This window comes from Delphinapterus leucas, chromosome 7 (assembly GCF_059928025.1).
Source record: "Delphinapterus leucas isolate spDelLeu-1000000601 "Yukka" chromosome 7, BTC_Dleu_Yukka2, whole genome shotgun sequence".
Classification (NCBI taxonomy): Eukaryota; Metazoa; Chordata; class Mammalia; order Artiodactyla; family Monodontidae; genus Delphinapterus; species Delphinapterus leucas.
Genome location: NC_143135.1, coordinates 5296107 through 5322461, shown reverse-complemented (window position 1 = coordinate 5322461; position 26355 = coordinate 5296107). Strand labels below are relative to the sequence as shown.

The 26355-nt window shown below is 56.3% G+C and overlaps 2 protein-coding genes across 2 annotated transcripts; both read right to left on the bottom strand.

Annotated features, from left to right (window-relative positions):
- Window positions 1-4711: 4711 nt before the first annotated feature.
- On the bottom strand, window positions 4712-7770 carry ACY3 (aminoacylase 3). The gene is given in 7 exon segments (XM_089914217.1): window positions 4712-5022; window positions 5128-5207; window positions 5587-5628; window positions 5630-5722; window positions 6681-6935; window positions 7473-7579; window positions 7672-7770. Coding segments are annotated over 7 exon segments (921 nt in total). The 3' UTR covers window positions 4712-4777.
- A 4643-nt stretch (window positions 7771-12413) lies between these two features.
- Window positions 12414-15178, bottom strand: ALDH3B2 (aldehyde dehydrogenase 3 family member B2). Its single transcript, XM_089914216.1, has 3 exons — window positions 14280-15178; window positions 13148-13576; window positions 12414-12598 (listed from the first exon to the last, which is right to left on the bottom strand). The coding sequence occupies exons 1-3, from the start codon at window positions 14674-14676 to the stop codon at window positions 12414-12416; spliced, it is 1011 nt and encodes a 336-aa protein (XP_089770342.1). The 5' UTR covers window positions 14677-15178.
- Window positions 15179-26355: the final 11177 nt, after the last annotated feature.

The following is a 26355-nucleotide window of genomic DNA, read 5'->3' as shown; positions in this document are numbered from 1 at the left end:
TGTGTACATCGGTGTTCATAGCAGCATTGTTCACAATAGCTAAAATGTGGAAGAAACCCTGGTGTCCGTCGATGGATGAGTGGATAAGCAGAATGTGTCTATACAGACAATGGAATATTATTCAGCGTTTAAAAGGAAGGAAATCGTGCCACAGGCTACAACGTGGATGAGCCTTGAGGATGCTATGCTAAGTGAAACAAGTCAGTCACAAAAATACTGTGTGATTCCCCTCATGAGAGGTGCCTAAAGGAGTCAAATTCATAGACAGAAAGTAGGAAGGTGGTTGCTAGGGACAGGGGGAGGGGAAGGGGAGTTAATGTTTAATGGGGACAGAGTTTCAGTTTTGCAAGATGCAAAAAGTTCTGGAGATGGATGGTGGTGATGGTTGCACAGCAGTATGAATGTACTTAATGCCACTGAACACTTAAAGATGGTTAAAATGATAATCTTTATGTTTTGTATATTTTAACACAATTACAATTTTAAAACTAGGAAAAGTATCCTGAAAAACAAACTGTTAGTTTCTAGCAGCCCCATAAGGGGCTGAGGACCTGGTAAAACCATGAGATCCTCTGGGCAGAGGTAGAATTTTGGTGTTGGATGGATGGATGCATAGATGGATAGATAGATGGGTAGACGGAGGTTCCTGGGATGGTATAGCGTGTGACGTGCTGGCCAGAGTCAGTGCACAGTAGGTGCCTCGTGAGAGTGTGGGGCTCCGGGCCCATGGCCCCAACCTTAGCAGCCCTGAGGGCCACGTGTGAGAAGTGGCACCTCACTAAAGCCCCTGGGAGTTCTGTAGCCTGGAGGTGGGTGGGTCTCACTGAGAGGGGCATGAAGGGTGGATGGGCTAATGCCCCCCACCACCTAGACCAGGCCATCACATGGGCAGCTGCCCATCACCCAGCCGTCCTGCTGGAGCATGTACGTCATCCCGGTAACCGATGCCAGCCCCCAGGGTCCATGGTGATGCATCCCAAGTCGGGGAGGCTCATGGCTTTGCTGGTCCTGGGGGCTTCACAGGCTGGTTACTGGCTTCCAAGTCTTCTACAAGCCTACACCCTGCCCATCCCAGTCAATGTGCCACCCCTGAGCACCCTCAATAACTCTGGGCAGGACCCTGTCCTCTGCCCAGCTCCTCTAAAAGCCAGCACCTCTTGGGGTCAGGAGTTGACAGTTTCCCACCGGCATGAAGTCAGGTTTGGAGGGGAAGTTAGAGGTTCCTTGTCCAGCCCCCCCGAACCTTGATCCTCAAGGGGTGAGGCCCAGAGAGGGGCAGAGCCAGGCCCATGCTCACCAACGTCTGATAAGGCTTTCACCTCCCAGAAATGGCTGTGTCTCCCTGCCTGTCAGCACCCCTATATTTGCACTTGGGTGGCTGTGAGCCCATCGACCCCGCCCTGGGGGATCTGAGGCCTCAGCCTGGGGTGCCCCTGCCCCATGCTCTTGCCCAGGCCCTGGGTCCAGTGGCGTTTCCTTGGTCCCCACGCCCAGTCCCTGCCCCCCACCCCACTCACCCCAGAGCCTAAGCCCACCCATGGGGCTCCCTTGGCCGCCTGCCCCTTACCTGCCATGGGGACAGCCCGGACTTCCGGCTCCTGGAGAAGGGCGGCTCAGCTGGGGTCCCTGCGTGTCCCGCCTCTGGTCAGTGCCTCCCGGTCTCCTGGTCCATTCGGCAGCACGGCTCAGCTCTTGGGCCCTCACTCAGTCCCCAGTCTCCTGGCAGGACTGGCCTTCCCTCCTCGATCGCCCAGGTCTTGGCTCTCCACCCAAGCCGGGCACCTGGTCTCTGTAGGCAGGACCCTGGCTCTGGGGTGTGCAGAGCCCCTTCTCCAAGCCACCCTCGTACTGGACTGTGCAAGGCCCCCGGCTGGGCTGGTGCAGCTCCAGGCGCGATGCCGTGGGGGAGGAGGGCAGGTGGGAAGGCTCTGACGTGACAAAGTCTCCTCTCCCTCTCCCGGTCCCCCCTCCTGGCTTCCTCCCTTCCCCAGCTAGGAGCCCCCCAGCCATTCCTGATCAATGGGCCAGACACAGGGTAGGGGCCCATCTCGAGGACAGGCTGGGTGATCTGCAGGGGCCCACGCCTGGTTGACTGGAGGGGCCGGGGCTGACAGGGCCTCAGGGAGGTCAGGGGTCTGCGGTGGTGGCAGGAGCATGGAGGGCTGAATGGCAGAGGCGAAGCTCTCTCCCCAGGACCCAGACACCTGACCTGGGGCTGCTGGTGTGGAATCCCCAGGGAGCTTGAGCAGGAAAGGCTAGCGGGCAGCAGCCACAAGTACCAGCAGAGGCAGAGCCCCAGGACTCGATGGCAGGAAGCCAGGTCCTCCTGACCGCTCAGCCCGATGAGCTATGCAACGCTGGCAGGACCCTGACATCTCTTTGCCTCAGTTTCCCCAACTGAACTAAGTGCATAATCGCCTCTGCCTGGGATGGGCTGGCCCAGCCTGGGGGGCGTAAGCTGTCCCCATCCTGGTTGATGGTGCCTACACAGTCCCCACAGGGGGGGACGCTGGCCCAGGTCAGAGGCCTCTGGGGCATGTCCTGACCAGACACCTTCCCCAGGCGGCCCCTGCCTGTCTGGGGCTGGGCATTCAGGGAACACACAGATCTCCAGTCAGGAAGGCAGAGGATGGGGGTTCCCCGAAGCTGGTGTCTGCCACGTGGTGCAAGGAGGGTCATCGGACTAGAGCCCGGTTAGCCCACTCCAGGAGGGAGCATCGCAGGCTAGCCCCCAGGCCGGAGCACTAGGTGAGAGCACACCGAACTGGGCATGCTCGACTGGGGTCCCCAAAGGCAGCTGGACCCCCGCACCTCCTCCAGAGTCTGGCACTGGGAACAAGGGGTTGGCAGAAGCCATATCTAACAAGGGGCAGAGAGGGGCTGCTCCTCTCAAGTGTGACACCCTGGCCCCTCCCAGAGCCACATGTCGCATGTCGGGGGCAGACCTCTCCTCCCTTCAGCTCAGGGAGGCCTGCTGCTTCCACCCCCTGCGCCCCCGGTCCCTGCCTGCCAGGCTGGGAGGAATCCCTCGGGGAGAGCGTGGGCCGACCCCTGGCATAGACCTACTGCCAGCTTTGGGAGGAAGGCTGCACCTGCACTGGGGTCTGCTGCTGGGCAAGATGGGGGAGAGTTCTCTGCGCCTGTGATGGAGGGTCCCAGCAGCCCCCAGGTGCCACCCTGTCCCAAGATGCACAGTGGGGCAGGTGAGAAATAGGCAGGTGGTGGAGGGGTTTGGGGGATCTGCACCAGTCCTAGTGGCTCCCCCTCAGCCCGGACTCCCAGGGGTCCGGGGTTCTGCTGGCTCCTGATGTGTGTGTGTGCTTGCACACGCCTTTGGTCCGTGTGCTGGGACACCCCCCCATACACACACATGCTCATGCATATGTGGGCACACTCACATGTCAGCCCAAATGCATAAACGAACTCAAGACCTGGTGACCTGCCACCACTCCTGTGCACATGTGCACAAGCTCCTCTTACACACACACACACACAAACACATACACACCATGCACACAGGCACGCTTCCCTTTACAGCCTCCTCCCTGGCCAGTCTGCCCTTCCTGCCAGGGGTGCCTGCTGGCCCCCTGCCCCCTCATCCATCTTGCCTGCCAGCCTGTCCCTGGTGCCCCCATATCCTTCCCACCTTCTCATCTCGCTGCTCAATAGCAGAGGTCAGCGTGGCAGCTGTGCCCGCGGGGAGATGGCTGAGCCAGGCGGCGGGGGTGTAGAGGGGCCAGAGAGTGATGCCTGGAGAGGACGGAGCTCTGGGCTCCACCAGCCCCACTGTCAGGCAGGAGCGATGCTCTCAACACGGGGGCGGGGTGGGGTGTGGGCCCCGGGGGTGGAGCATGGAAAGTGTGAGGCTGTGTCCAGGCGTCATCCCACCCCATCCAGTTCAGCCCTGCTGTGGACACCGTGCAGAGAATGCCTGGGGCAGGACTGAGGGGACCCCAGATGCAGACCCTGTGCCCGCTCCCTCCCCGACACTGACTTCTGTCCTGGGTGGTGCAGGAGACTTCCGCCTGCCCTACCTGCCCTACCTGCACCTCCTCCCTGCATCCCTGTGCCTGGACGGCCGTCCTGGGTGGGGAGAGCCTTGTAGAGCTGCACCCCTTCCCCAGCCTTGATGCCCCCTGAAACCCCATGAGCCCTGAGCTCATTACACACCTGGAAATGCACATCTGGGCTGTGCCACCAGCCACATATGGATCCCCCTGGAAGAATGCCCAAGGTACTGAGGCTCTCAGAAACACATGTGTGTGCAGACACCCCCCCCCACACACACACACACAACCACGGAGCACCTGGGGCAGGCACACGCCTGGACACCCACACACACGGGCACACAGAGATCGACTTTCTGGCCCTGGGAATGCAGAGGGGTTGGAGCCCTGCTCTGGGTCACAGCCTCCTCTGGAAGCCCCTCTGCTGGCCCCAGGACAGTACTTCTCCAAGTCCCCCCCAACACACACACACACTATGGGATCTTCCCCCTGGGCACTGATGAAAAAGCGTGGGCACAGAGACAGCCACCCCCGGCCCCAGTACACACAGAATGTCCAAGACTACCCTGAGCCAGACCTGCCCCAGATCCTAAGGTCACAGAGAGGGGCCATGCAGGTGAGAGGACATGAACCATGGACCCCTGGACATCTTCCATTTTATAGAATGGGAAACTGAGGCAGGGAGGTGTGGGGCTATGGCAAGAAACATGGTACACAGTGGGTGGCAAAGGGAGGGCCTGGGCTCGAGACTGTGCCTCACGACCCACTGTTCAGAAGGGAGGGCTGATGCCGGGCAGGTGTGCCTGGATCAGGGACCCTGGCGGGGTGGAGGCCAGTGCGGGCAGGGCAGGCACGGAGAACGTGAGCTTCTCAGTCTGGAGGAAGGCAATGCCCTCCTTGTAGTAGGCAAGCTCGTTAATGAACACAGGGTCCATGGTGGACTCCCCCCCATAGAGCACGTCCTCACCGCTGAACATCTGGAAGATGGGTGCGCCAGGCCGCAGCGGCTCGAACTCTCAGTCCTGGGAGAAGAGCCAAGGACAAGGTTGCTGGGGCTGACCTCTGCCCTGGCCTCAGTGCGGGCCACCCCAGCAGGGACTGCCTCAGAGATGCCGCTCACTTATGGCCCTGCCCACTTGCTCCTTCACTTCCTCGATCAAAGCAACAGGGTGTCTGCTGAGATGCCAACTGGCTCTGTGTCTAGAAATGGAGACACCAGTCGCCTTAGAAAGGCACTTGTCATTGTGGAAGTGTACCCTAGTGGTTACGGGCACAGACAGTGAAGCCTGCGTTCAAAGCCTTGCTAGCTGTGTGACCTTGAGCAAGTCACTTAACCTCTCTGTTCCTCAGCTTCCCCGTCTGTAAAATAGGGATTATTCTATCTCCTCCTATTATCCTGAAGCCTAAATTAAACAGCTAATAGTGCTTGAAACAGTGCCTGACACATAGTGAATATAATATAAAAGTTTATTAAATAAATTTTTTAATTGTGGGAGAAATCACTCAAAATGTCTCTTATTCAGCATCCACAAGGAAGATGGGTGGTGGCGCAGGTGCGTGGCATAAACGTTGTAGGTGCCTTCCAGGTGAGGCCATGGTGTTGTGAAGGTCTGGGATAAGTAGAAGGCCGGCCCGAGGCCTTGGGCCCCAGCAGCTGGTTCAGGTCTCTGGCCCTTGACACCTCGTGTGGGTCATCCGCGTTGGCCCTGGCATTTCAGGGGCGAAGATGTAGTGTCAGCCCCTGACAGTCTCCGTCAGTGATCAGAGGGTCAGAGTGTGTGAGTGGTGCGGGGGAGGGCAGCCTTGTGCCGCTGACAGGAGTGAAGCCCCCGAGACCCTGCAGGAGGGACAGAGCAGCTCAGGGGCTCATGTGGATGCCTGCCCCCTCGCACGGCCCCAAACCCTCGGCCTGGCCCTGCCCACCCGCCGCAGACCCTCCTCACGCCGGCCACACCTCCAAGCATTGTGCTGGTCTCGCCTTCAGGCCTCGTACCTGCTGGGCCCTTCCCTGGAACTCCTCTCCTCTCCACCTGGTTAACTTATACTCACCCTTTGGGGCTTGGCTGAGATCCCGCCTCCTTCCGGAAGCCTTCCCTGACTGCCCTTGACCAAGTTAGATGCTTCGTGTAGCCCCCAGCCCTGCATTTAGCCTCCTGGTTTGTGGTCACTGAGTCCTTTCTCTGTCCTTAGTAAGCTGAGGACAGCGCCTCAGTCCTGTACCCCATTCTCTCACCCGAGCTGGCCTGAGATGGGGCTCAGAGGTGGGGCTCAGCCAGTATCCACTGAAGGAAGGTATAAACAGTGGTTGCGTAAACACAGCCTGTGGGGGGATGATCTGAGGCAAGCCCCAGGTCTGGGGAACCCAGAAGAGGCCCCGTCTCAGCCTGGGATCCGGAAGGGCTTCCTGGAGGAGGTGACATCAATCTGAATTTCTCTAAACTGTAAAGGGAGGAATGGGCATCACAGGCAGAAGGGTGCCTCCTGCCGGGTGGAGGGACTGGACCAGCTTAGCAGGTGGGGGCCCTTGGCAGCCCTGCCCTTGGCAGCCCTCCAGGGCTCTCTCTGGGGGAGTAGTCTTCATCCCAGGCTTTAAAGAGTCCCTACAAGCAATTTCCCAAAGCCTTGTGCAGCTCCCCAGTGGGAGCTGTAGCAGCAGGGCAGGATGTTCACCTGAGGAAGGACCCGGTGAAGGCATGACTGAGGTCATGGCCCACGTAGCGGCAGCAGGCGGCTGAGGCCACCGGGTTGGCCAGCAGCACAGGCATGGTGGAGAAGCTGAGTCTCTGCACCTCCCCTGGGACCCGCAGCCAGTGCCAGGCCAGGTAGGCGCTAGCTGTCTCATTGCCGTGAGTGGCCCTGGTGCAGGGCCTCTCAGGGCACCAGCAGCCAGCACATCGCCGTGTGGGGTGGCGCACCTGGTGGGTGGACCTGCTTAGGGAACCCTGGCACCAGCACAACGCCCAGTGCTTAGAGCTGGGCTGGTGGTGGTGAGCTCCCTGAGGCCTGAGGGGCCCAAGCCAGGTGGGGCGGTTGTTTGTCCAAAGCCGTGGCTGGATATTTGCTCAGCGGTGTCCCACCTGCACCTCCAGTGGCCCAGGTTGGTCCCTCCTGGTGCCTGCAGTCCCTCCATTGGCACCCTTCCCTTGAGGGTAAGCATTGTCCTCCCCTGCCTTTCTCTGAGGAGATCATTTCTCTGCTCCCTTTGGAGAGAAGGAGTTTCTTTCTCCCAAGTTGAGAAAAGGGGCCCAGACTTGGGAAGATGGATTCACCTAGGCACACTCCCTATAGCAAGAGGGCTGTGCTCCCATTTTATAGATGGGGAAACCGGGCACAGCAGGGGAAGTGGACGGTGTCACAGGAGCTGGCTGTGGAGTGTCGGGTTCCAGGCGACTCCTGTTCCTTCCTGCCCCTCCCCCATGCTCCTCTGAGCTGGTGCAGGGGCCTTAGGGAAGAAGGGGTGGTTACCTGTCAATGCAGGTCTCAGCTGCCTGGGCCACCAGGGCTGGGATGTGCACCTCCTGGAACGATGGGTATTTATGGGCCAGGAGATCCCTGGGCAGGAAGTGTCTGTGCTGAGTTGGTAGAGAGCAGGGGGCAGGAGTGGGTGATGGGCTGAGGTCCACCCAGAGGTCAGTAGTGCTGGGGTCTCCCTGCCTGCCTCTACCTCACACTGTTGCTTGCTGCTGCCGTGGTCCACTGAGTCCAGGTCCTGCGGCCACACCCCTGCTCTTGCCCTTGGTCCCTCCTCTGGGAATCTCAGCATTCCCGCCTCCTGGGGCCAGCTGGGGCTCCCGCTGGGGAGCTGCACCAGGCTTTGGGAAATTGCTTGTAGGGACTCTCTAAAGCCTGAGATGAAGACTACTCCCCCAGAGAGAGCCCTGGAGGGCTGCCAAGTGCAGGCCGTTCATTGCCCAGGTGTCCAGCCAAGGGAGGGCAGGCCTGGAATCCACCACTGGCTGAGCCATGGGCCACCACCAGACCAGGCCACCACAAGTTGCCTGTTGAGATGGTGCCTTGGTGGCCACCCAGATGAGGAATATCCCCCTCCCTCCATCCCTTCAGCAACATGCTTCTGTCCCTGCGGCCCTCAGAGGACCAGGGTCACTCCTGGGTCACCCTTTACCCTAAAGGACTATGAGCTGTGGGGTCCCAGCTTTACAGCTCTTTGGTGATTTAAACAATTTCTAAATATTTCATTGTTTTTGATCGTTTTCAGGGACAGGTATGACTCAAATGATTCAACTTGCTTTGTTTTGGAAATGACCCTCAGATCCATTTTATAGATGTGGAAACTGTGGCTCAGACAGGATGCCCAAGGGTACCCAGGGCACTAGAGGCAGAACTGGAATTGGAACCTGGGGGGTGTCCAATCTGAGCCCACTCTCCTCTTGCTGCTCTCAAGGGACAAGGGGGAAAGGATGAAAACTAAGCCCCCTGCACGTGGCCCCAAGTCCTGTCCTTTCCCCAGGAGCCGAGGGTGGTCCAGTGGTCCCTGAGTAGAGAGGTACTGCTGGGCAGTGACCATCAGGTCACCAGTGCCTCCTGTGTGCCAGCACTGGGGCCCTGAAGCTGGGCCTCCCCCAGGCGTCTGGTCCCAGGCCTTCTTCACGACCAGGCTGAGTCCTCCCAGGAGGTGTCAGCCCAGCTCCAGAACCAGGCCCAGCAGCTGGGGCTCCCTCCAGGCCAGCCCTCTTTGCAGCTGCTCAGATCACAGGCAACTCCTCGTGAGGGCTGGGCTCACCTGCACTTTCCTGCTCTCCTGCTCACCCCCATAGGTGGAGCTGTGGGACCTGTCAGGCCTGCTGGTACCTCAGTAGGGTAGCTGGGGGGGGTGGGGTCACTGAATCTTCATGGGCAACGGCCCTGGCGCCGCAAACGGAGGGCAGCTACCATTCGCTCTGTTCGTGGGGCTGGACCTGGGCTCTGGGAGGTTGAGCGACTCGGCCGACCCCCTGGCCAGGGGTGGTGGAGCGAGTCAGTGGGGTGTCTGCCTCCCTCCGGGTCCCTGCTCCCCGCTTCGCTCAGGGTAGGGGCCTCGAGGCCCTGCTTTCTAAGGCAGAAGCCGCAGTCTTTGAGAGGCCCCCGCAGGCTGCCGGGATTCTGCTGATTCTCTGGGTGCTGGGCCTCTTGGGAAGGAAGGAAGGGTCTGAGCACCAGCCCTGGCTATCTGGGGGGTTGCTGGAGACCAGAATGCTTCCTGCCAGGAGGTGGTGGGCCCCCAGCTCTGGGGAGGACAGCCTTAGGGGGTCCTGGAAAGTTTCACTTCCCCTGGCTGGGGTCCAGCGTCCCCGTCTTAGAAGGTATATATATATATATATTTTTAAATTTATTTATTTTTTAAATTGAAGTATAGTTGATTTACAATATTGTTTTATATATATATTCTTTTTAAAATTATTTTAATTTTTAAAATTAATTCTTCATTACAGGTTATTGCAAGGTATTGAATATAGTTCCCTGTGCTATACAATAGGACCTTGTTTTTATTTTATATATGATAGTATGTATATGTTAATCCCATACTCCTAATTTATCCCTCCCCCACTTCCTCTTTGGTGACCATAAATTTGTGTGTTTTTTTAGTTTTTGTTTTAAATTTATTTATTTATTTAGGCTGTGCCGGGTCTTAGTTGCGGCATACATGCAGGATTTAGTTCCCCAACCAGGGATCGAACCTGGGCCCTCTGCGTTGGGAGCACAGAGTCTTAAACACTGGACCACCAGGGAAGTCCCCATAAATTTGTTTTCTATGTCTGTGAATCTGCTTCTGTTTTGTAAATAAGTTCATTTGTACTAATTTTTAGATTCCACATATAAGTGATATCATATAATATTCGCCTTTCTCTGACTTACTTCACTTCGTGTGATCATCTCTAGGTCCATCCATGTTGCTGCAAATGGCATTATTTCATTCTTTTTATGGCTGAGTAATATTCCATTGTACATTTGTACATTACATTGTACATTCCTTATCCATTCATCTGTCGTTGGACATTTAGGTTGCTTCCATGTCTTGGCTATTGTAAATAATACCACTACAAACATTGGGGTGCATATATTTGTTTGAATTAAAGTTTTCTCCAGATATATGCCCAGGAGTGGGATTGCTACATCATATGGTAACTCTATTTTTAGTTTCTTTAAGTAATCTCCATACTGTTCTCCATAGTGGCTGCACTGACTTATATTCCCACAGAAAGTATAGGAGGCTCCCCTTTTCTCCATACCCTCAGAAAGTGTTTATAGAATGGAAGGGCATCTGGGAGCCAGGGCAAGAGCTCCCAGGAACAGCAGCCCCCAATCCCAACTGAGTGTGCAAGCTCGTGCGTGTGTGCGCTGGTGTCTGAGGATTTGTGTATTCACGTCTGTGCTGCGTGTACCAACGTGTGTGTGAGCCACAGCAGTGAGAACAGCCTGGAGGTGGGCCTGCTGAGTCACACCTCTGAGCCCCAGGAAGTAGAGGGGGCCCCCAGCCCCCACTGGCTCTGACACCCCTCCCTGACAAGCTTTGTGACTTGGGGAGTCAGTGCCCTCTCTGGGCCTTGGCTCCTGCCTGTGAAATGGGAATGAGGCTCCCTCCTGGGTCCGGGCAGCTGTGAGGAGTGAGGGAGCAAAGGGGCAGGTGCAAGCTTGGAGAACGGACACATGCACAGCAGACCCTGGCCTGATGGAGGGCAGAGGCATCGTGAGTATCCAAAGGTCCAACTTCTTCACTGCAGTTGAGGAAACTGAGGCCCAGAGCGGGGTCAGAACCTGAACCATCCCACAAAATTGTAAGTCTTGGCTCAGGAGAGCCACGTGACCTGGGATCCACACCCAAGGGCCACTTTGTTTTTTGTTGTTGCCGCTACTGTTGGTTTTGGCCACACCGTGACATGCGGAATCTTAGTTCCCCAACCAGGGATCAAACCCGCGCCCCTTGCAGTGGAAGCATGGAGTCTTAACCACTGGACTGCCAGGGAAGTCCCTGTCCAGGGGCTTTGGAGCCCCTGCCTGTCCCTCTGCCATCCTGACCGGGTTCTGAGTCCCACTTTGGCCTCTGCTCACCCCCTCCTGTCAGCCTTTCACAGCGCCCTCATATCAGGTGTTCCTTTATGCCCCGCGGGACCACCCTTCCCACTCCTTCTTGCCGGCCTAGTGTCCTGGGGTGGGGGTGGGAGGAGGAATCACCCCATATTGTTGTTTTTCTTAATGACCCACTCTGGACTGTGGCCTGTTCCCAGGGTGGAACCAGCATCTAAGGGACCCTGGGACCACCCCCAAGCCTTGGGACAGCAGCGTGCCCTGATTGCTGGACAAGCAGAGGCTGCTGTCACAAAAACTGTGACTGTGACAGAGCCCTGGGAAGCTCTGGGAGGTGTGTGGCCAGGGGCACCTCGGCAGCCAGTACCTCTGCCCAATGCTGGCTTAACTTACATGAGAGTCTGGACTCTACTATGTCTGGGGTGGGGGCCCCTGGGCCCCAGACACATATGATTCCATTTAACACTCACACCAACTGTAGGAGGGAGGTGGGAACCCCATTCTACAAGGTAAGGCTCAGAGAAGTTAAGGGACACTCCCAAAGGCACCCAGTAACAATATGGCCATGGACTGACGCAAACCCAAGCTTTCCAGGTGATGGAGCTACTGCAGGGACGGGTAGGGTTCTGTGTGAGCCAGAGGAGGGCCACGAGACCATAAATCCCACTGTCACTCAGCTCTGCCCTGCTTTACCGTATAAACTCAGTTCAGCCCTATCCTGGCTCTAAATCTGTTTTCCCATGTGTCAGACGAAGAGACCAGATTTAGATTCTGCCCGCCCTGACCTCTCCTCTCTGGGAGATTAGAGCAGGGATGACGATGTGGCCAGCATGAGCACAACCCCCTCCTGTGCCCATAGCAGACATCACTAATCAACCATTGCACTCCTTCCTATCGATTCCACACACACCATCAGAGTCCTTGTAAATAACGCACTTCAGGCCAACACCAGCGACTGGCCAGACCTGAGTTCAAGATCAGATCACTTCAGGTCAGACAAACCCAGTTCCCCAAACCAGGTGTGACTGGAGCTGTTAGAAATCACTCTGTATTTTGGGAGCTTATTTATAGATCTGACGTGAGGGAGTCTTTTCTAACCACCAGAGCTGCCCAACCTTGGGGGTAAGTTCTCTGTCATCAGATATGTTCAAGCAGAGGGTCAACAAATCTGTCAGGAGGCTGCAGAGAGGACTTTGGCCCTGAAAGGGGCTGGACTAATGTCCCAGAGGTCCTGCCCAGCCAGGGGTCTGTTCAGACAAAGCCCCAGGAGCAGGATCTTTGTGTTCCTGGACAGGACACCAGCCTTTGGGGGGCCACTGAGCACCTGGGAAACAGCAGGACAGGGGGGTCGTGGGGATGGGGCACTGGAGATGGACAGGGTGCTCACAGAAGGATGCAGCGCTGGTTGCCCAAGGCCCAGCTGAGCAGCTGCTGTTTGCAGGCAGAAAAGGGCGAGTAGCGGATGTCCTTGAGCTTCTCCAGGCCCGAGGGGGAGAGCAGGCAGGCGCGGTGGTGGGAGAAGGCGTCGAAGGAGAACTTGCTGTGGTAGCTGCCCATTCTGCTGTTGTCTGCATGGGCACGGAAGTGAGGGCCCGTTCAGCGGCAGCCCACCGCCCAGCAGGGAGCTCAGGGAAAGCCAGGCCATTCTAAGAGCCATTTTGCAGATAAGGAAACTGAGGCCTTGAGAGGCCTGGGGCCTGGATCAACAGTGAGGGAAGGCAAAACTGGGCCTTCCTGGGTCTGGGGTGCCAACCTGAGCTTCCCTGGGAGTTGGGGGCTGGAGGGTGAAGGAGGGCAGGGCTCAACGACTCCCCCTAGTGGCAGGGACGGCAGAGTCCGGTAGATGAAGCCCTCCTTGCCTCCAAAGGGGCCGCTGCTGATCCAGTGAGTGTCGCCCCTCTGAGCTCACAGAGGGGAGTCCGTGGCCCTGAGAAGCGGCACCGAGAGTCACAGCAGCAGCAGTGCACAGGCTCCATGGCGGCCAGCCTGGCTCTGCCTGCCGGGTCCCACCTTTGCTCTGCCCCGTCCCCCTCCAGGGGCTCTGCTCGCCCACACAGAACTTTTGCATGACTGAGGACAAGAGGGCCGCCCCGGGGCAGGACAGATAGAGAGAGCACCTCCTCGTCCGGGCGGGAGCTGCCCTGGCCAGGGCAGACGACAGTTGGCCAGCCACGTGTTGCCAGCTTCTTGACGCTGCCCCCCCCCCCCCCCCGTCTCTGCCAGGCACCTGTGTGCAGGGAGCCGTTGTCCAGTGGCCTGGATTATAGTCACACTGGAGGCACCTGCTGCGCTAACCCTCACAAGTGGGCCGGGAAAGGGGAGGTGACCGGTCTCACCCTTTTGGGCCCCTCTGTTGCTCCCACCTCTGTCCAGCCCCACCTGGCTGCTGTTGGAGAAGGCGTACAGGACCAGGGGCTTCTCCCGACGGCGGATGAACTCGATGGCCTCGTCCAGGCTCCTCACGTTCATGATGGACAGGATGGACCCGAAGAATTCCTCCCGCATCACCGGCTCCGTCTCCTGCACGCCCACCAGCACCGTGGGAGCTGCCCGGGCACAGGGCACGGCTCAGCCCCACGGGTGGGGCCTCGGGCAGGCAGGGCCCCGGGACCCAGGGCTCCAGGCTCAGGGACGTTCTGGGGAAGGTGATCTCCCCACAGCCCCCAGGAAGTGACCTTGAGGGGCTCCCCAGCCTGACCGGGGCCCGTGGGGCCCAGAGAGCCCCTCAGCCTTGGTCTTACAGTCAGAGGGTGACCGGACCTGAGGTCCCGGGTCCCAGCCTGCTGGGGAGCAGCGTCACCCTCTGAGCCGTTCGGCCCGGGAGACTGGGGCTGCTTTGTTCACAGCGTAGCGGGTGCTCAGGACGGGCTGTTGAAATTCAGAACCAGGAATCGTGGGCTCATAGGACCTGGGGTCATGGCCCCGTGGAGCAGCAGATCTTGGGGCTGAAGTTTGGAACCTGAGCCCTAGAACTCTGGGGTCTGAGCTTGGAGAATCCAGAGCCTGGGCCAGAGGGCTGAGTCGTGGGGTCACAGGCTCAGACACGGCAACGCGGAACACTGGTGTCACAGAATCGTGGCACCAGAGCCGTGGACCAGGCTGGGCTCTAGCAGTGGGGTCGGGGAGCCTCAGGGCCCGAGGTTACAGGCTGGGCCCAGACTCGGGGCCCAGCTGTGGCCCCCAGCGTGGAGGGGCCTTAGCTGGGGTGGGCTGGGAGTCGGGCACAGTGGCAGGGAGGGCGGGACTCACCGATGTAGCGATCGCTTTCATCACTCTGGCCCCCGATGGCCACGCGGCCACAGCTCAGCAGGCGCCGGAGCCGCAGGAAATTCTTCTCACTGATGACGCGGCCCAGGTCTGGGGAGCTCTGGGGGTCTTCGCCGTAGAAGCGGGTGGTGGCGCTCTGCAGGGCGGGCAGCAGTCGAGCCTGCATTTCGGGGCTGCACAGGATATAGTCGGGGGCCACGCAGGTCTGGCCGGAGTTGAAATAGTGGAAGAAGGCCACGCGGTTGGCCACGGTCTGGGGGTCGCAGTTGTCGTCCACGTGGCAGGGGTTCTTGCCCCCCAGCTCCAGCGTGACGGGCGTCAGGTGCTTGGCGGCAGCAGCCATGACGACCTTGCCTACTCGGGGGCCCCCTGGGGACATGAGAGTTGACCCCAAGCCTCAACTGCCCTTGGCCAGATTGTTCAGGCACCACCTTCCCAGCCCATCCTGGCTCACCCACTGGGTTATGCCCCCTGCCCTGCTGCCCCCGGATCCCACCGTGCCAGGCCCGCCTGCCTGGGTTGATTGCCACCTGGGATGCTTCACCCCACTGGCCACCACTTCCTCCTTCCACGGCCTTCTCCATCCCGTTCTCAATGTCCCTCTCCCCCAGGACACTGGCCGGGGCCACCCTCACTTGTGAAGAGGATGTAGTCAAACTTGTGCTCCAGCAGCTGCCCCGTCTCCTCGGGCCCGCCCAGCACCACGGCAAAGCAGCTCTGCAAGGGGGGCCAGACGGCTCAGGGGACACTGCAGGACCTCCTGCCGGCAGGGGTGCGGGTGTGGGACGCAGATACTGAAGGAGCAGGCCCACCCTCACCTGGGCCAGGTATCGGGGCAGCACCTCGGCCAGGACCTTCTCAGTGCTCTCGCTGACCTCCAGCGCGCAGTTCCCTGAGGGGCAGGGCGGGGCGGGGAGAGGAGAGGGGGGTGGGGCAGGGCGGGGTGGGGCGGGGAGAGGGGGCGGCCAGTTGTAGCCACTCCCCGTCTCCATTCAGTCCTCACACCAGCAGGGCAGGTGCCGGCCTTACTCCACCTTCAGGGGAAGAATATGGTACAGAGAGGTGCCCTGCCGGCCCCAAGGTCACACAGCCTGGGGATGGTGGGCCAGATGGGAACCAGGCCTTCTTAGCCACCTGGTGCCCCTCTTTCCTGTCTCTGTGGGCGGCTGTGAGGCCACGAGTCTGGGGGGACTGGCAGGGGGCAGGATGGAGGAGGCTCTCTATCACCTGCCGCGAGGGCGCCCACCAGGGGCACCAGGGATAGGTACGGGGGTAGTTCCAGGGGGCGATGATGTGCCCCGGGCCCAAGGGCTCCTTCCGGATGAAGGCCGAGTCCAGCGGCATGAGCTGGAGTTTGGGACAGTGAGGCCCCACCGAGGATCACCCCAAAGCCCACTCCCCCAGAGTCCTCGAGCTGCCTGTGCAGTGGAGTCCCCACAAGGAGACAGAGGTCCCGAGAAAGTCAGCGACTCTCCCTGGGCCTGAGCTGCCCTGGAATTGCCCCCGCCTGGCCCGCGGGCTCACCCTGGCGTGGCGTCCATGGGAAGGCCTGCGGCACGGCTGACTGCGGCCTGGAGCCCATCTGGGCTTTGGCCTGACGCCCAAGGGAGCCCCAGTGGGGCTGAGAGTGGAGAGGGATGGGGTATGGGGGTGGGAAGAAGGAGCCCAGCAGGGCCTCTGGGGGGGGACTGCCTGGACCTTGAGCAAGGAAGCGCTCTGAGCACCCCAGCTGGGGCCACGAAACCGTACCATTGCCTGTGCCTCTGCGTCTCTGTCTGTCTGTTTGTCTCTCTGCGTCTCTGTCCCTCTGTCTCTCTTTCTCTGTGTGTGGACGTGAGTCGTCCTCAGAGTCCAGCAGCATCCCACAGGCCTGAGCCCAGGACCTCTGCCTCAGAGCGTTGGCCATGGAGTGAGATGGGTCTCAACGTCCCCCGTGGGTACCTTGTGGGCCGGGGGCCCCATCGGCACCTCCCCCTCCTCCCGTCTGAACCTCAGTCTCCTCATCTGGGAAGTGGGGACAACACTCCTCCATGGGCATGTACAGCACAGGCCTGGCCGCTGAGGTTATTATTCTTAGGAACCATAAGACGGGGAAAGCACTGGTGCCCGGCTCAGGGGGCCACCCAAGCTGAGGAGTATGGGGAGATAGGAACAGAGACTGGGCATGTTCCTGGGCAACACCTGCAGAACGACCTCCCTCCGCCTGGCAGTGAGGCCCTCATTCCCGGCACTGTCCATCCCCTCCCCCCATCCCACGGCCTGGGGGAGGACGTGGCCCACAGTAGGTGTTCAGTAAGAACTTGTCCACCATGTCTTGGGCTGGAACGGGCCCCAAGCTGTGCCCACCCACAGCCGGGCCCAGGGGTGGCCCCACCTAGACCCCTGCCCCAGATTGCAGAGGGGCAGAGGGAAGTCAGTCCTAGGCCCAGGCTCCGGGCCAAGAGGGGCAGGGGGCCGTTTCCTCCCGAGTGCGTCCTGGAGGAGCTGTGCCTGGCTGGGGCTGCTTTGGGCCCAACTCTGACCACTGGCAGTGCCCACCCTCAGTCCAGGGTTGCCTGGAGCCCCTTCAGGCCTCCAAGTTGCAAGGCTGAACCAGAGCTCTGCCTGCAGTGCCAGCATCACCTTTCTCACCTGGCTTTCCCTGCTGGGTTCAAGTGGCTCGTGGTCCGATCAGCCCTGCTCTAACTTTGTCCATGGCTCCCTAGAGCCTCTCTAGGGCTGAATCAAGGCCCAGAGTGGAGGAGTCTGGGGTGAGCTATGGCACCCAGGTGTCCTGAGGTCTGTCGAGGGACCGTGGCCCCAGCTCAATCATACGTTTCCCAGGTGAGGCAAGCAGGGCAGGGGTTCCCTGACTTTCTCCACTGTCACTGTCTGTGTCCTCACTGTGCACACCTGGAGGGCCTGGGGACAGCCTCAGGCTTAGCTTGTGCATGGCCAAATCCCAGCCCCACCATTGCCCAGTCAAATGAGGAGGCAGACGGCTGAATGGGGCTGAGGTCGGCCGCATCCCCAGGGGCCCTGGAGCGGGACGGCTGGCCCTTGCTCCTTATCCCAGGTGCTCGTTGAGGTGGGGCTGACTAGGGACCCTGGCTGCTGACCAGGCAGGGCCTGGCTGGACCTGGGCCACAGAGGTGACCACGGCAGACCTAGCCAGCCTGTGCAGAGCTCACGGTCTAGACATGGAACAATAATGACACTGAAAACAAGATAATTATAAACATGAGCTGGTGGGGTTTCCTTGGTGGTCCAGTGGTTAAGACTCTGTGCTACCAATGCAGGGGGCCGGGTTCACTCCTTGGTCAGGGAATTAGATCCCTCATGCTGCCACTAAAAGATTCTGTGTGCAGCAACTAAGACCTGGCGCAGCCAAATAAATATATACTAAAAACAAAACAAAACAAAAACAAATAAATGAATTGGTGCCGCAGGCCCTGGGAGAGGCCGGCTGGAGACCCAGCAGAGGCCCCGACTGCAGTGGGAAAGGGGCAGGGCAGGGCCCTCGGAGGGCAGGCGTCGGGACAGAGGGGCCGGCACAAGCAAAGGCCCTGTGGGGGCAGATTTAGAGAAACAAGGTGCAACTGGGCAGGTCAGCAGCCTGACAGGACCTTCACATAGGGATGTGGGATCTATTCTGTGGGCACAAGAACACAGGCGGGAGGGGAAGCAGAGCTGGCGCCTGGGGCCCAGCGCTCAGCGTGCATCGTCTCATTTAAGCCTCAAAGGTCTTTTTGTTACCTCGTTGTAAGAAAGAGCAACCCGAGGCTCTGAGAGGTGATCCGATTTGCCCTCCTCACAGCTGCTACGTGGTGGCTTCAGTCCCAGGTCTGGTGGCCCTGCAGCCCCTTCCTCACCAGCATCAATGAGTGCCCTGCACTTTTTTTGACTTCTCAGCATCTTTCTGCAGCTTCCAAATTTTCTACAGTGAGCATCCAATGCTTCCAGAATCAGAAATGAACAGTGAGTGTTGCTTCTACAACCTCCGAAGAAGCTTCCCTCGTCCCAACTCCCCGGCACATCCCAATCACAGCCCGGGCCACGCCTGGCTGGCCCCCGTCTGTCCACACGTCACCTCCTCCCCCAGCCTGGGGAGCCTCTCAAGGGAGGACAGGGTCTGCCTCTACCCCCGCGGCCAGGCCAGCAGAGGCCAGGGATGGACGGCTCCTCCGAGGGTACTCCTGGGTGTCACAGGGGTTGCGGGGGGGCGGGGGGAGTGAGGCTTAGACAGCATGACGGGCCGGAGGTTACGTGCACAGCTGGGGCAGGGCAGCACCCACCTCCCTGCGCTGAGCCAGGCCCCAGGACCATGGCCCCCCACCCTGTGGCCTCACATCCCATTCCTCTCCCCACAGCTCGTGCTGCCGGCCCTCACCCCGGGACCCCAGGTACCCCGCAGGTGTGGGCTCCGACCCTGGATCCTTTCGCCTGACATGCTGCCTTCACATGTGCCGACTCTGCTCCTGGCCCATCTCACCCCTGCCTCTGCTGACGGCCAATCCTCCCAGGAGCCTGCGCAGCCCCCCACCAGATGCCGCGGGCCCACGTCTGGCAGTGGAGTGGCACCCGGGCTGACCTAACCGAAGCTCCAGCTAGTCTGGCCTCCTCCTGGTTTACACATCGGCACCTCCGGCAGCTGCCTCACCCGACCTGGCACAGCTGGCCTGGGAACAGGTCTGGCAACTCCGGGCTGCTCTGTGATCGCTGGGAGGGCCTGGCAGAAAGTTACCTGATAAGGAGAAAGGTTACAGGATGAAAATATCAGTGGGACCCTGACAGCCTCCTCCAGGACGCCCTCAGCCTGCAGGGCTCTTCGGCCCACCGAGGCCCCCGCACCAGGTCCTCATGTCTATGCCCCCATCCCCACCCTGCAGGGCTCCTTCATTTGCACTCTCCTAATGTGCCCGACTGGCATCCTTGGGGCAGAGGGAGGGGCCCTGGCAGCTGCAGAGAGAGCCTGGACGGGCTGGGGAACCTGTGGCTGCAGGGCGGCACACCTCGTTCCTTTTTTCCCTTATTCTCCTGTTTACTGTGTGACCCTAGGCAAGTTACTTAACCTCCCTGAGCCTCCCTGGGGTAACATTTACACTTAATTGTCGTGGTTCTTGAGAGGATCACATGAGAAGATGAATGAATAGACAAGACATTTCATAGCTCCTGGCGCAAAATCGGGCGCTCTTAAGTGTTGGCTACTAATGTTTCCACGAGCCTTTCTTGAGCACCTGCTAGGTTCTGGGAAGCAGCAGAATGTGCTCAGGCCCCACCGCTATCCCTCATGTATGGTCTGACCCTGTCCCCCCCAGCAACCCCCAGCCTGTCCCAAGGGACCAAAACACCCACGGCCAAGGGCTGTGGAGAGCCGTTCCAGGCAGAGCGTGAGAACCCCCTGGCATCGTGGGCATCATCCCTGGCTGTGACTGGAACCAGGCCAGCGGGAGCCACACAAGACACCAGAAGGGAAGCCAGGGCTGGCAAGTCCAGTCTAAGAGCAGGGTGCAGGGGCTAGTGACCAACAAGGCCCACCTCCCTGGAACCATCGGATTATGCACTTCAAAGGGGTGAATTGTATCTCAGTAAACCTGTTAAAACTAAACAAACTAGGGAATCCCCTGGCGGTCCAGCGGTTAGGACTCTGCGCTTTCACTGCCGAGGGTGCGGGTTCAGTCCCTGGTCGGGGAGATCCCGAAAGCCTCACCTCGCGGCCAAACAACAAACAAACAAAAAAACAAAACTAAACTGAATGGAACCGGTAAGCAGCCTGAATAACCCGCAAGCAAATGAAAATATGTCCAAAAACCTCCAGAGCAATTGCGAAACGCAGAATAAAACGATTGTAAGATGCTTTGCAAACCCGTCGGATGAGTTTCCTGTGGCTGCCCTAACAAACGGCGCAACCGTGGTGGCTGGAAATGGCGGGGTTACTGTCTCCCAGTCCCGGAGGACAGAAGTCCGAAATCCAGGTGCTGCCAGGGCTGCACCCCTTCTGCAGGCTCCAGGGCAGGGTCCTCCCTGGCCCCTTTGGCTTCTGTGGCTGCTGGCACTCCTCGGCTCCTAGCACAGCCCTCCCAGCTCCGCCTCTGTCCTCGCCGTGTGTGTCGAATCTCCTTCTGCCTCTCTCTTATTGGGACACACCTCCTCAAAAACCCAAAAGGTCTCCAGACACTGCCAAGCGTCCCCAGGGGAATGACATCGGCCCGGTTGAGAGCCACCACCCTAGATGATTCTTTCAAGAAATTCTGCTGCTCTAGGGAAGCAGAGAATGGGTGATGGCTGACGGGTGGGGTGGGGTAGAGAGGGGTGGTCCAGGGACACGCTGGGTGCTTACAGGATGATCCCCTTGATGGCGCTGTCACCGGGGGTGGCGCGTGTGGATGTGGGGTGGGGCGTTGCAGAGTTGGGGGTGGGAGAATGAGGGGAGATTTCCTCTGGGGGTTTCTGTGTTTTCCAGGAAGTAACCACCAGCCAGGGTAGGGGAGTGAGGGATTTGCTGTGACAAATCTGAGGGCAGAGCAGCAGACTCTGGTCTAGGCCATGACCTTCCAGTGAGATTTGACAGACTCCTGTGGTCTGAATGGTGTCTCCTCAAATTCATATGTTGAAGCCCTAACCCCCAGTGTGTGGTATTTAGAGCTGGGGTCTTTGGGAGGTGATTAAGGTTAGATGAGGTCAGGAGGTGGGGCCCCTGTGATGGGATCGGTGCCCTAATAAGAAGAGACGCTAGGGAGATTGCTGGCTTTCTCTGCCACGTGAGGCTATAGGGAGAAGACAGCCACCTGCAAGCCAAGAAAAGAGCCCCCATGAGAAACCTAATGAGCTGGTACCTTGGTCTTGGACTTCCAGCCTCCAGAACTGCAAGAAAGAAATGTTTGTGGTATTTTGTTAGAACAGCCCAAGCTGCCTAAGATACGGACCTGGCATGATTCTCCACCTGGTGGGCGGGGCCTGGAGAAAGGGACCCTCTATTCCCTCAGGTAGGAACGGGGAGAGAGCCAAGTTGCTGGGTGCCCTGTGAGGGGGATCCTTCTTTGGGGGAAAAATAACAGCAGTGCCCAGGACTCCAGGACCCTGGCCTCCTCAGTGGGACTCAACAGATTAATTCAGGGGCCCTCAAACCTCCCTGGGGACCTGAAGATTCCAGGGGCTCACTCTGTGTTTCTGCCCCAGCAGGTGTGGGATGGGCCCTGGCATCAGTGTTTTTAAGCAGCTCCCAAATGATCTCAAGGTTCAGATGGATTTAGAAACTGCCACTGGATTCCCTGGGCAGAGCAGGTGGTTGCTCCCTGATCATTCCTGGGAAAAGCTACCCAATAGTTTTGTGACAAATCTGGGGGCCCCTGGCAACATCCCTCCAGGCCTCTTCCACGTGGAAGCTCTTCAGACAGGAACCAACCCTGTCCAGAAAGCTCAGAGCCTCAGTCTCCCCATCCATAGAATGGGGAAAAAGAAGCAAAAATGTGACACCCATCCGACAAGGTTGCTGGGAGGTAGTTATCGGACCAGGTGGGATGCTTCCAGAAACTTCAAAGCACTGCAGGCAGTGAGAAGCCTAAGGGGTGGTGGGAGGGACAAGGGTTGTTGTGTCCTTTCCAGCCCCAAGGACCCAGCCAGGTGAGGGTGTGGCAAGGAGCAGAGGCAGGGCCAGAGGAGCCTGCATGCCCCTCACACCACAGGGCAGAGGGGCAGCTGGGGACCTGTGGTCCCAGGACGCGCTTGAATTGCAGTGTGCGAAAACCCCAGAACCACTCTGTTTTAGCACCGTGGACCCAGGGAAACGTGTAGTCTTGAGAGCTCAAGCTCTTCTTAGCCGCTCTAAAATTCAGAATATGGAGAACACTAGGATTTGGGACACACAGAATCCTCTTTTTTTCTTTATGCCTTATGCGATGTTTCAAGCATACAAAAATACACAGGATAACATATAATCATCCATGTACACGCCACCCAGCTTTGTCAGATCTTTGCCTTACGTTTATCACCCTGTGAGTGTCGTCATGCTCTTGGTGTATATCTGCTATCATTGAACATTACATAGGATTGCTTTGCATAGCTTAAACTTTAGACCACTGGTGTCATATTCTTATCTTTCTGCAATGTGCTTTGTTCCTCAACATTCTGTTTCTGAGGTTTTCCCACCATGATCCGTACTTACTCATACTGTGGTTGAATAAACACACCACAGTTTACTTACCCATTCCGCTGCTGGTGGACATTTAGGAAGTGCTCCCTTTTTGAGGATTACAAACATTGCTGCCAGTAACATTGGGTCACATCTCTTGGTGTGTATCTGGGAGTGAAACAGGTGATACGGTTCATACATCTTCAACTTTCCCAGGATTGTGGATGCCGCCTCCAAAGAGACTAATTAAAAGTCCTCTTGACAATTGTATGACAGTCCCCTTGTTCCATATGGTCTCCAGCACTTGGTATGGTTGGACTTTTTACTTTTTGCCAATGGGTGTAGCAGGTTGAATGGTGCCATCCTTCCCCACGAAGGTATGTGCATGTCCTGGAACCTGGGAATATGATCTTATTTGGAAAAGTGGTCTTTCAAGATGTAATCAAGGGAGTTCCCTGATGGTCTAGTGATTAAGATCTGGTGCTTTCACTGCCGTGGCCGGGTTCAATCCCTGGTTGGGGAACTGAGATCCTGCAAGCTATGCAGCGTGGCCAAAAAAAAAAAAGATGTAATCAAGTTAAGGATCTTGAGATGAGATCATCCTGGATTGTTCAGGGAAGTCCCAGCCCTGTTCTGATAACACCCAATCCAGAGAAAAGTCCAGCTTCCTCAAATCCTCCAAGTCACCTGACATAAACATGAGTCTTATAAGTCCTTTCTAACACCCTTCTACTGAAATGCCTCACAGTTCTCCACGGTCTCACGAGCAATAAATCCAACTTGTTCAAAGATAAATGTGTTCTCAGTGGTCTTTGGCTGTAGGACATCAACAATATAGTTCAATTAATTTCTTTAAGATTTGTGTTTTTTATGCTTTGTTTAAGAAATCCTTTTCTACCCTAAGTTTCAAAAATATTTTTTTTTGGTGTTTTCTTCCAAAAGTTGGCTTTTCATAATAAGTTCTGCTAGAATTTATGCACTTTGTAAGTGGTCTGAAGTAGAGTTCCAATTTAATGTTTTTCCCATCAAGATACGCAGTTGTAGACTTCCCTGGTGGTGCAGTGGTTAAGAATCCGCCTGCCAATGTAGGGGACACAGGTTCGAGCCCTAGTCCGGGAAGATCCCACATGCCGCGGAGCAACTAAGCCCATGCGCCACAGCTACTGAGCCTACTCTCTAGAGCCCACGAGCCACAACTACTGAAGCCCGCGGGCCTAGAGCCTGTGCTCTGCAACAAGAGAAGCCACCGCAATGAGAAGCCCGTGCACCACAACAAAGAGTGGCCTCCACTCACTGCAACTAGAGAAAGCCCGCGTGCAGCAGCGAAGACCCAACGCAGCCAAAAATAAATAATAACAAAAAAAAAAAAAAAAAAGAAATGTCCCTGATGGCTGCAGCCTCTACTGTGTTTTGAATGATGAACTTCTTTTTTTTAAATTTTTATTTATTTATTTTTTGGCTGCATTGGGTCTTCGTTGCTGCGCGTGGGCCTTCTCTAGTGGTGGCGAGCAGGGGCTACTCTTCGTTGCGGTGCGTGGGCTTCTCATTGTGGCGGCTTCTCTTGTTGCAGAGCACAGGCTTTAGGCATGCGGGCTTCAGCAGTTGTGGCACTGGGGCTTAGTAGTTGTGGCATTGGGGCTCTAGAGCGCAGACTCAGTAGTTGTGGCACACGGGCTTAGTTGCTCCGTGACATGTGGGATCTTCCCGGACCAGGGCTCGAACCCGTGTCCCCTGCATTGGCAGGCAGATTCTTAACACTGCGCCACCAGGAAGTCCCTGAATGATGAACTTCTTAATGGATTTGCCCTTGGGCACACACTGGGCACAGTTGGTGCAATGAGTAGGCTGCATGTTGCCACAGCCCTTTTAGGCACAACTATTGTTCCTTCTTTTCTTGGTCATCTTGGAAGCGGGACCCGAGAGCTGGAAAACTGAATAATTTTTAATATGGCAATACTCCCCAAAGCGATCTATGATACAATGTAATCTCTATCAAAACTGCAATGTTTTGCAGAAATGGAAAAGTCAATCCTCATACATAATTGCAAGGGGCTCTAAATAGCCAAAAATATATTTAAAAAGAAAAACAAAGTTAGAGGACTTACATTTCCTGATTTCTAAACTTACTTCAAGTTATAGTAATCAAAACCAGTTTGGGGGCTTCCCTGGTGGCGCAGTGGTTGAGAGTCTGCCTGCTGATGCAGGGGACACGGGTTCGTGCCCCGGTCTGGGAAGATCCCACATGCCGCGGAGTGGCTGGGCCCGTGAGCCATGGCTGCTGAGCCTGTGCGTCCGGAGCCTGTGCTCTGCAATGGGAGAGGCCACAACAGTGAGAGGCCCGCGTACCGCAAAAAACAACAACAACAACAACAACAACAACAAAAAACAACACAGTTTGGTTCTGGCTTAAGGACAGACACATAGACCAATAGAATAGCACCGAGAGACTAAAAATAAACCCAAACATCTATGAGCAATCGATTGCCAGCAAGGTGCCAAGATCATTCAGTAGGGAAAGAATAGTCTCTTCAACAAATGGTGTTGGGATGCCAGGACAACCACATGCCAAAGAAGCTGAATACCTACCTCACTCCACGTATAAAAATTAACTCAAAATGTATCAACAACCTAGTATTGGAGCTAAAACAATAAAACTCTCAGAAGAAAACATAGGGGTGGGGGGACTTCCCTGGTGGTCCAGTGGTAAAGAATCTGCCTTCCAATGCAGGGGACGCAGGTTCCCTGGTCGGGGAACTAAGATCCCACTAAGCCTGCATGCCACAACTACTGAGCCCACGTGCCTCAACTAGAGAAAGAAAACCCCACACACCACAACTAGAGAGAAGCCCGCACACTGCAGAGAAGATCCCGGGTGCTGCAACTAAGACCCAACGCAGCCAAAAATAAATATAATAAATACATAAATTAATTAATAAAATAATAAAAGAAAATAAAACTTCTAAAAAAGAGAGAGAATACAGAGGGAAATATATTGCATTCTACTTAATAAAAGAAAACATAGGGGTGAATCTTCATGACCTTGGATTTGACAATGGATTCTTAAATTTGACACCAAAAGCACGAATAACAAAAGAGCAAATAGATAAATTGGGCTTTACAAAAATTTAAAACTTTTGTGCATCAAAGGACATTATTAAGAAAGGGAAAAGACAACCTACAGAATGGGAGAAAATATTTGCAATTCCTATATCTGGTAAGGGTTCTATATCTAGAATATATGAAGAACTCTCACAAGTCAGCAACGAAAAGGCAAACAACCCAATTTAAATATGGACAAAGTACTTGAATAGACATTTCTCCAAAGAAGATGTACAAATGACCAAAAAGCATATGGAAAGACGTCTAACCTCATTGATCATTATGGAAATGCAAATCAAAACCACAGTAAGATACCACTTCACCCCCATTAGGATAGCTATAATGAAATGACAACAATAAAACCCCATAAAAACAGAAAATAACACGTCTTGGTTAGGCTGTGTAGACATTAGAATCTTCATACATCGCTGGTGAGAATACGAAACGGTGCATCTGCTTTGGAAAACAGTTTGCAAGTTTCTCAAAAAGTTTAACATAGATACCACACGACTAAGCGATTCCATTCCTAGGTGTATACCCCCCCAAACTGAAAACAGGTGTTCAAACAAATATTCGTTCATAAATGTTCATGGAAGCATTATTCACGGCAGCCAAAATATGGAAACAACCCAAATGTCCATCAATGGATGAATGGATAAACCATATGTGGTACAGCCATACAATAGAATATTATTCTGCCATAGAAAGGAATGAAGTTTTGCTGTGAACTTAAAACTGCGATAAAAAATAAAGTCTATTTTTTTTTAAATGAAGTAGTGATACATGTGCTACGATATGGGTGAAACTTGAAAACATTATGTTAAGTGGAAGAAAAACAGTATACCAAAC

Bases quoted from the DNA above. Each gene is read 5' to 3' on its own strand.
- ALDH3B2 (XM_089914216.1), bottom strand. From the start codon at position 14,676: ATGTCCCCAGGGGGCCCCCGAGTAGGCAAGGTCGTCATGGCTGCTGCC. The intron at 13,577-14,279 runs GTGAGTCCCGCC...GTGCCCGGGCAG, and splicing joins TGAAAGCGATCGCTACATCG to CTCCCACGGTGCTGGTGGGC. The intron at 12,599-13,147 runs GTGCTCTCTCTA...GTGCCCATGCAG, and splicing joins GCTCCCGCCCGGACGAGGAG to ACAACAGCAGAATGGGCAGC.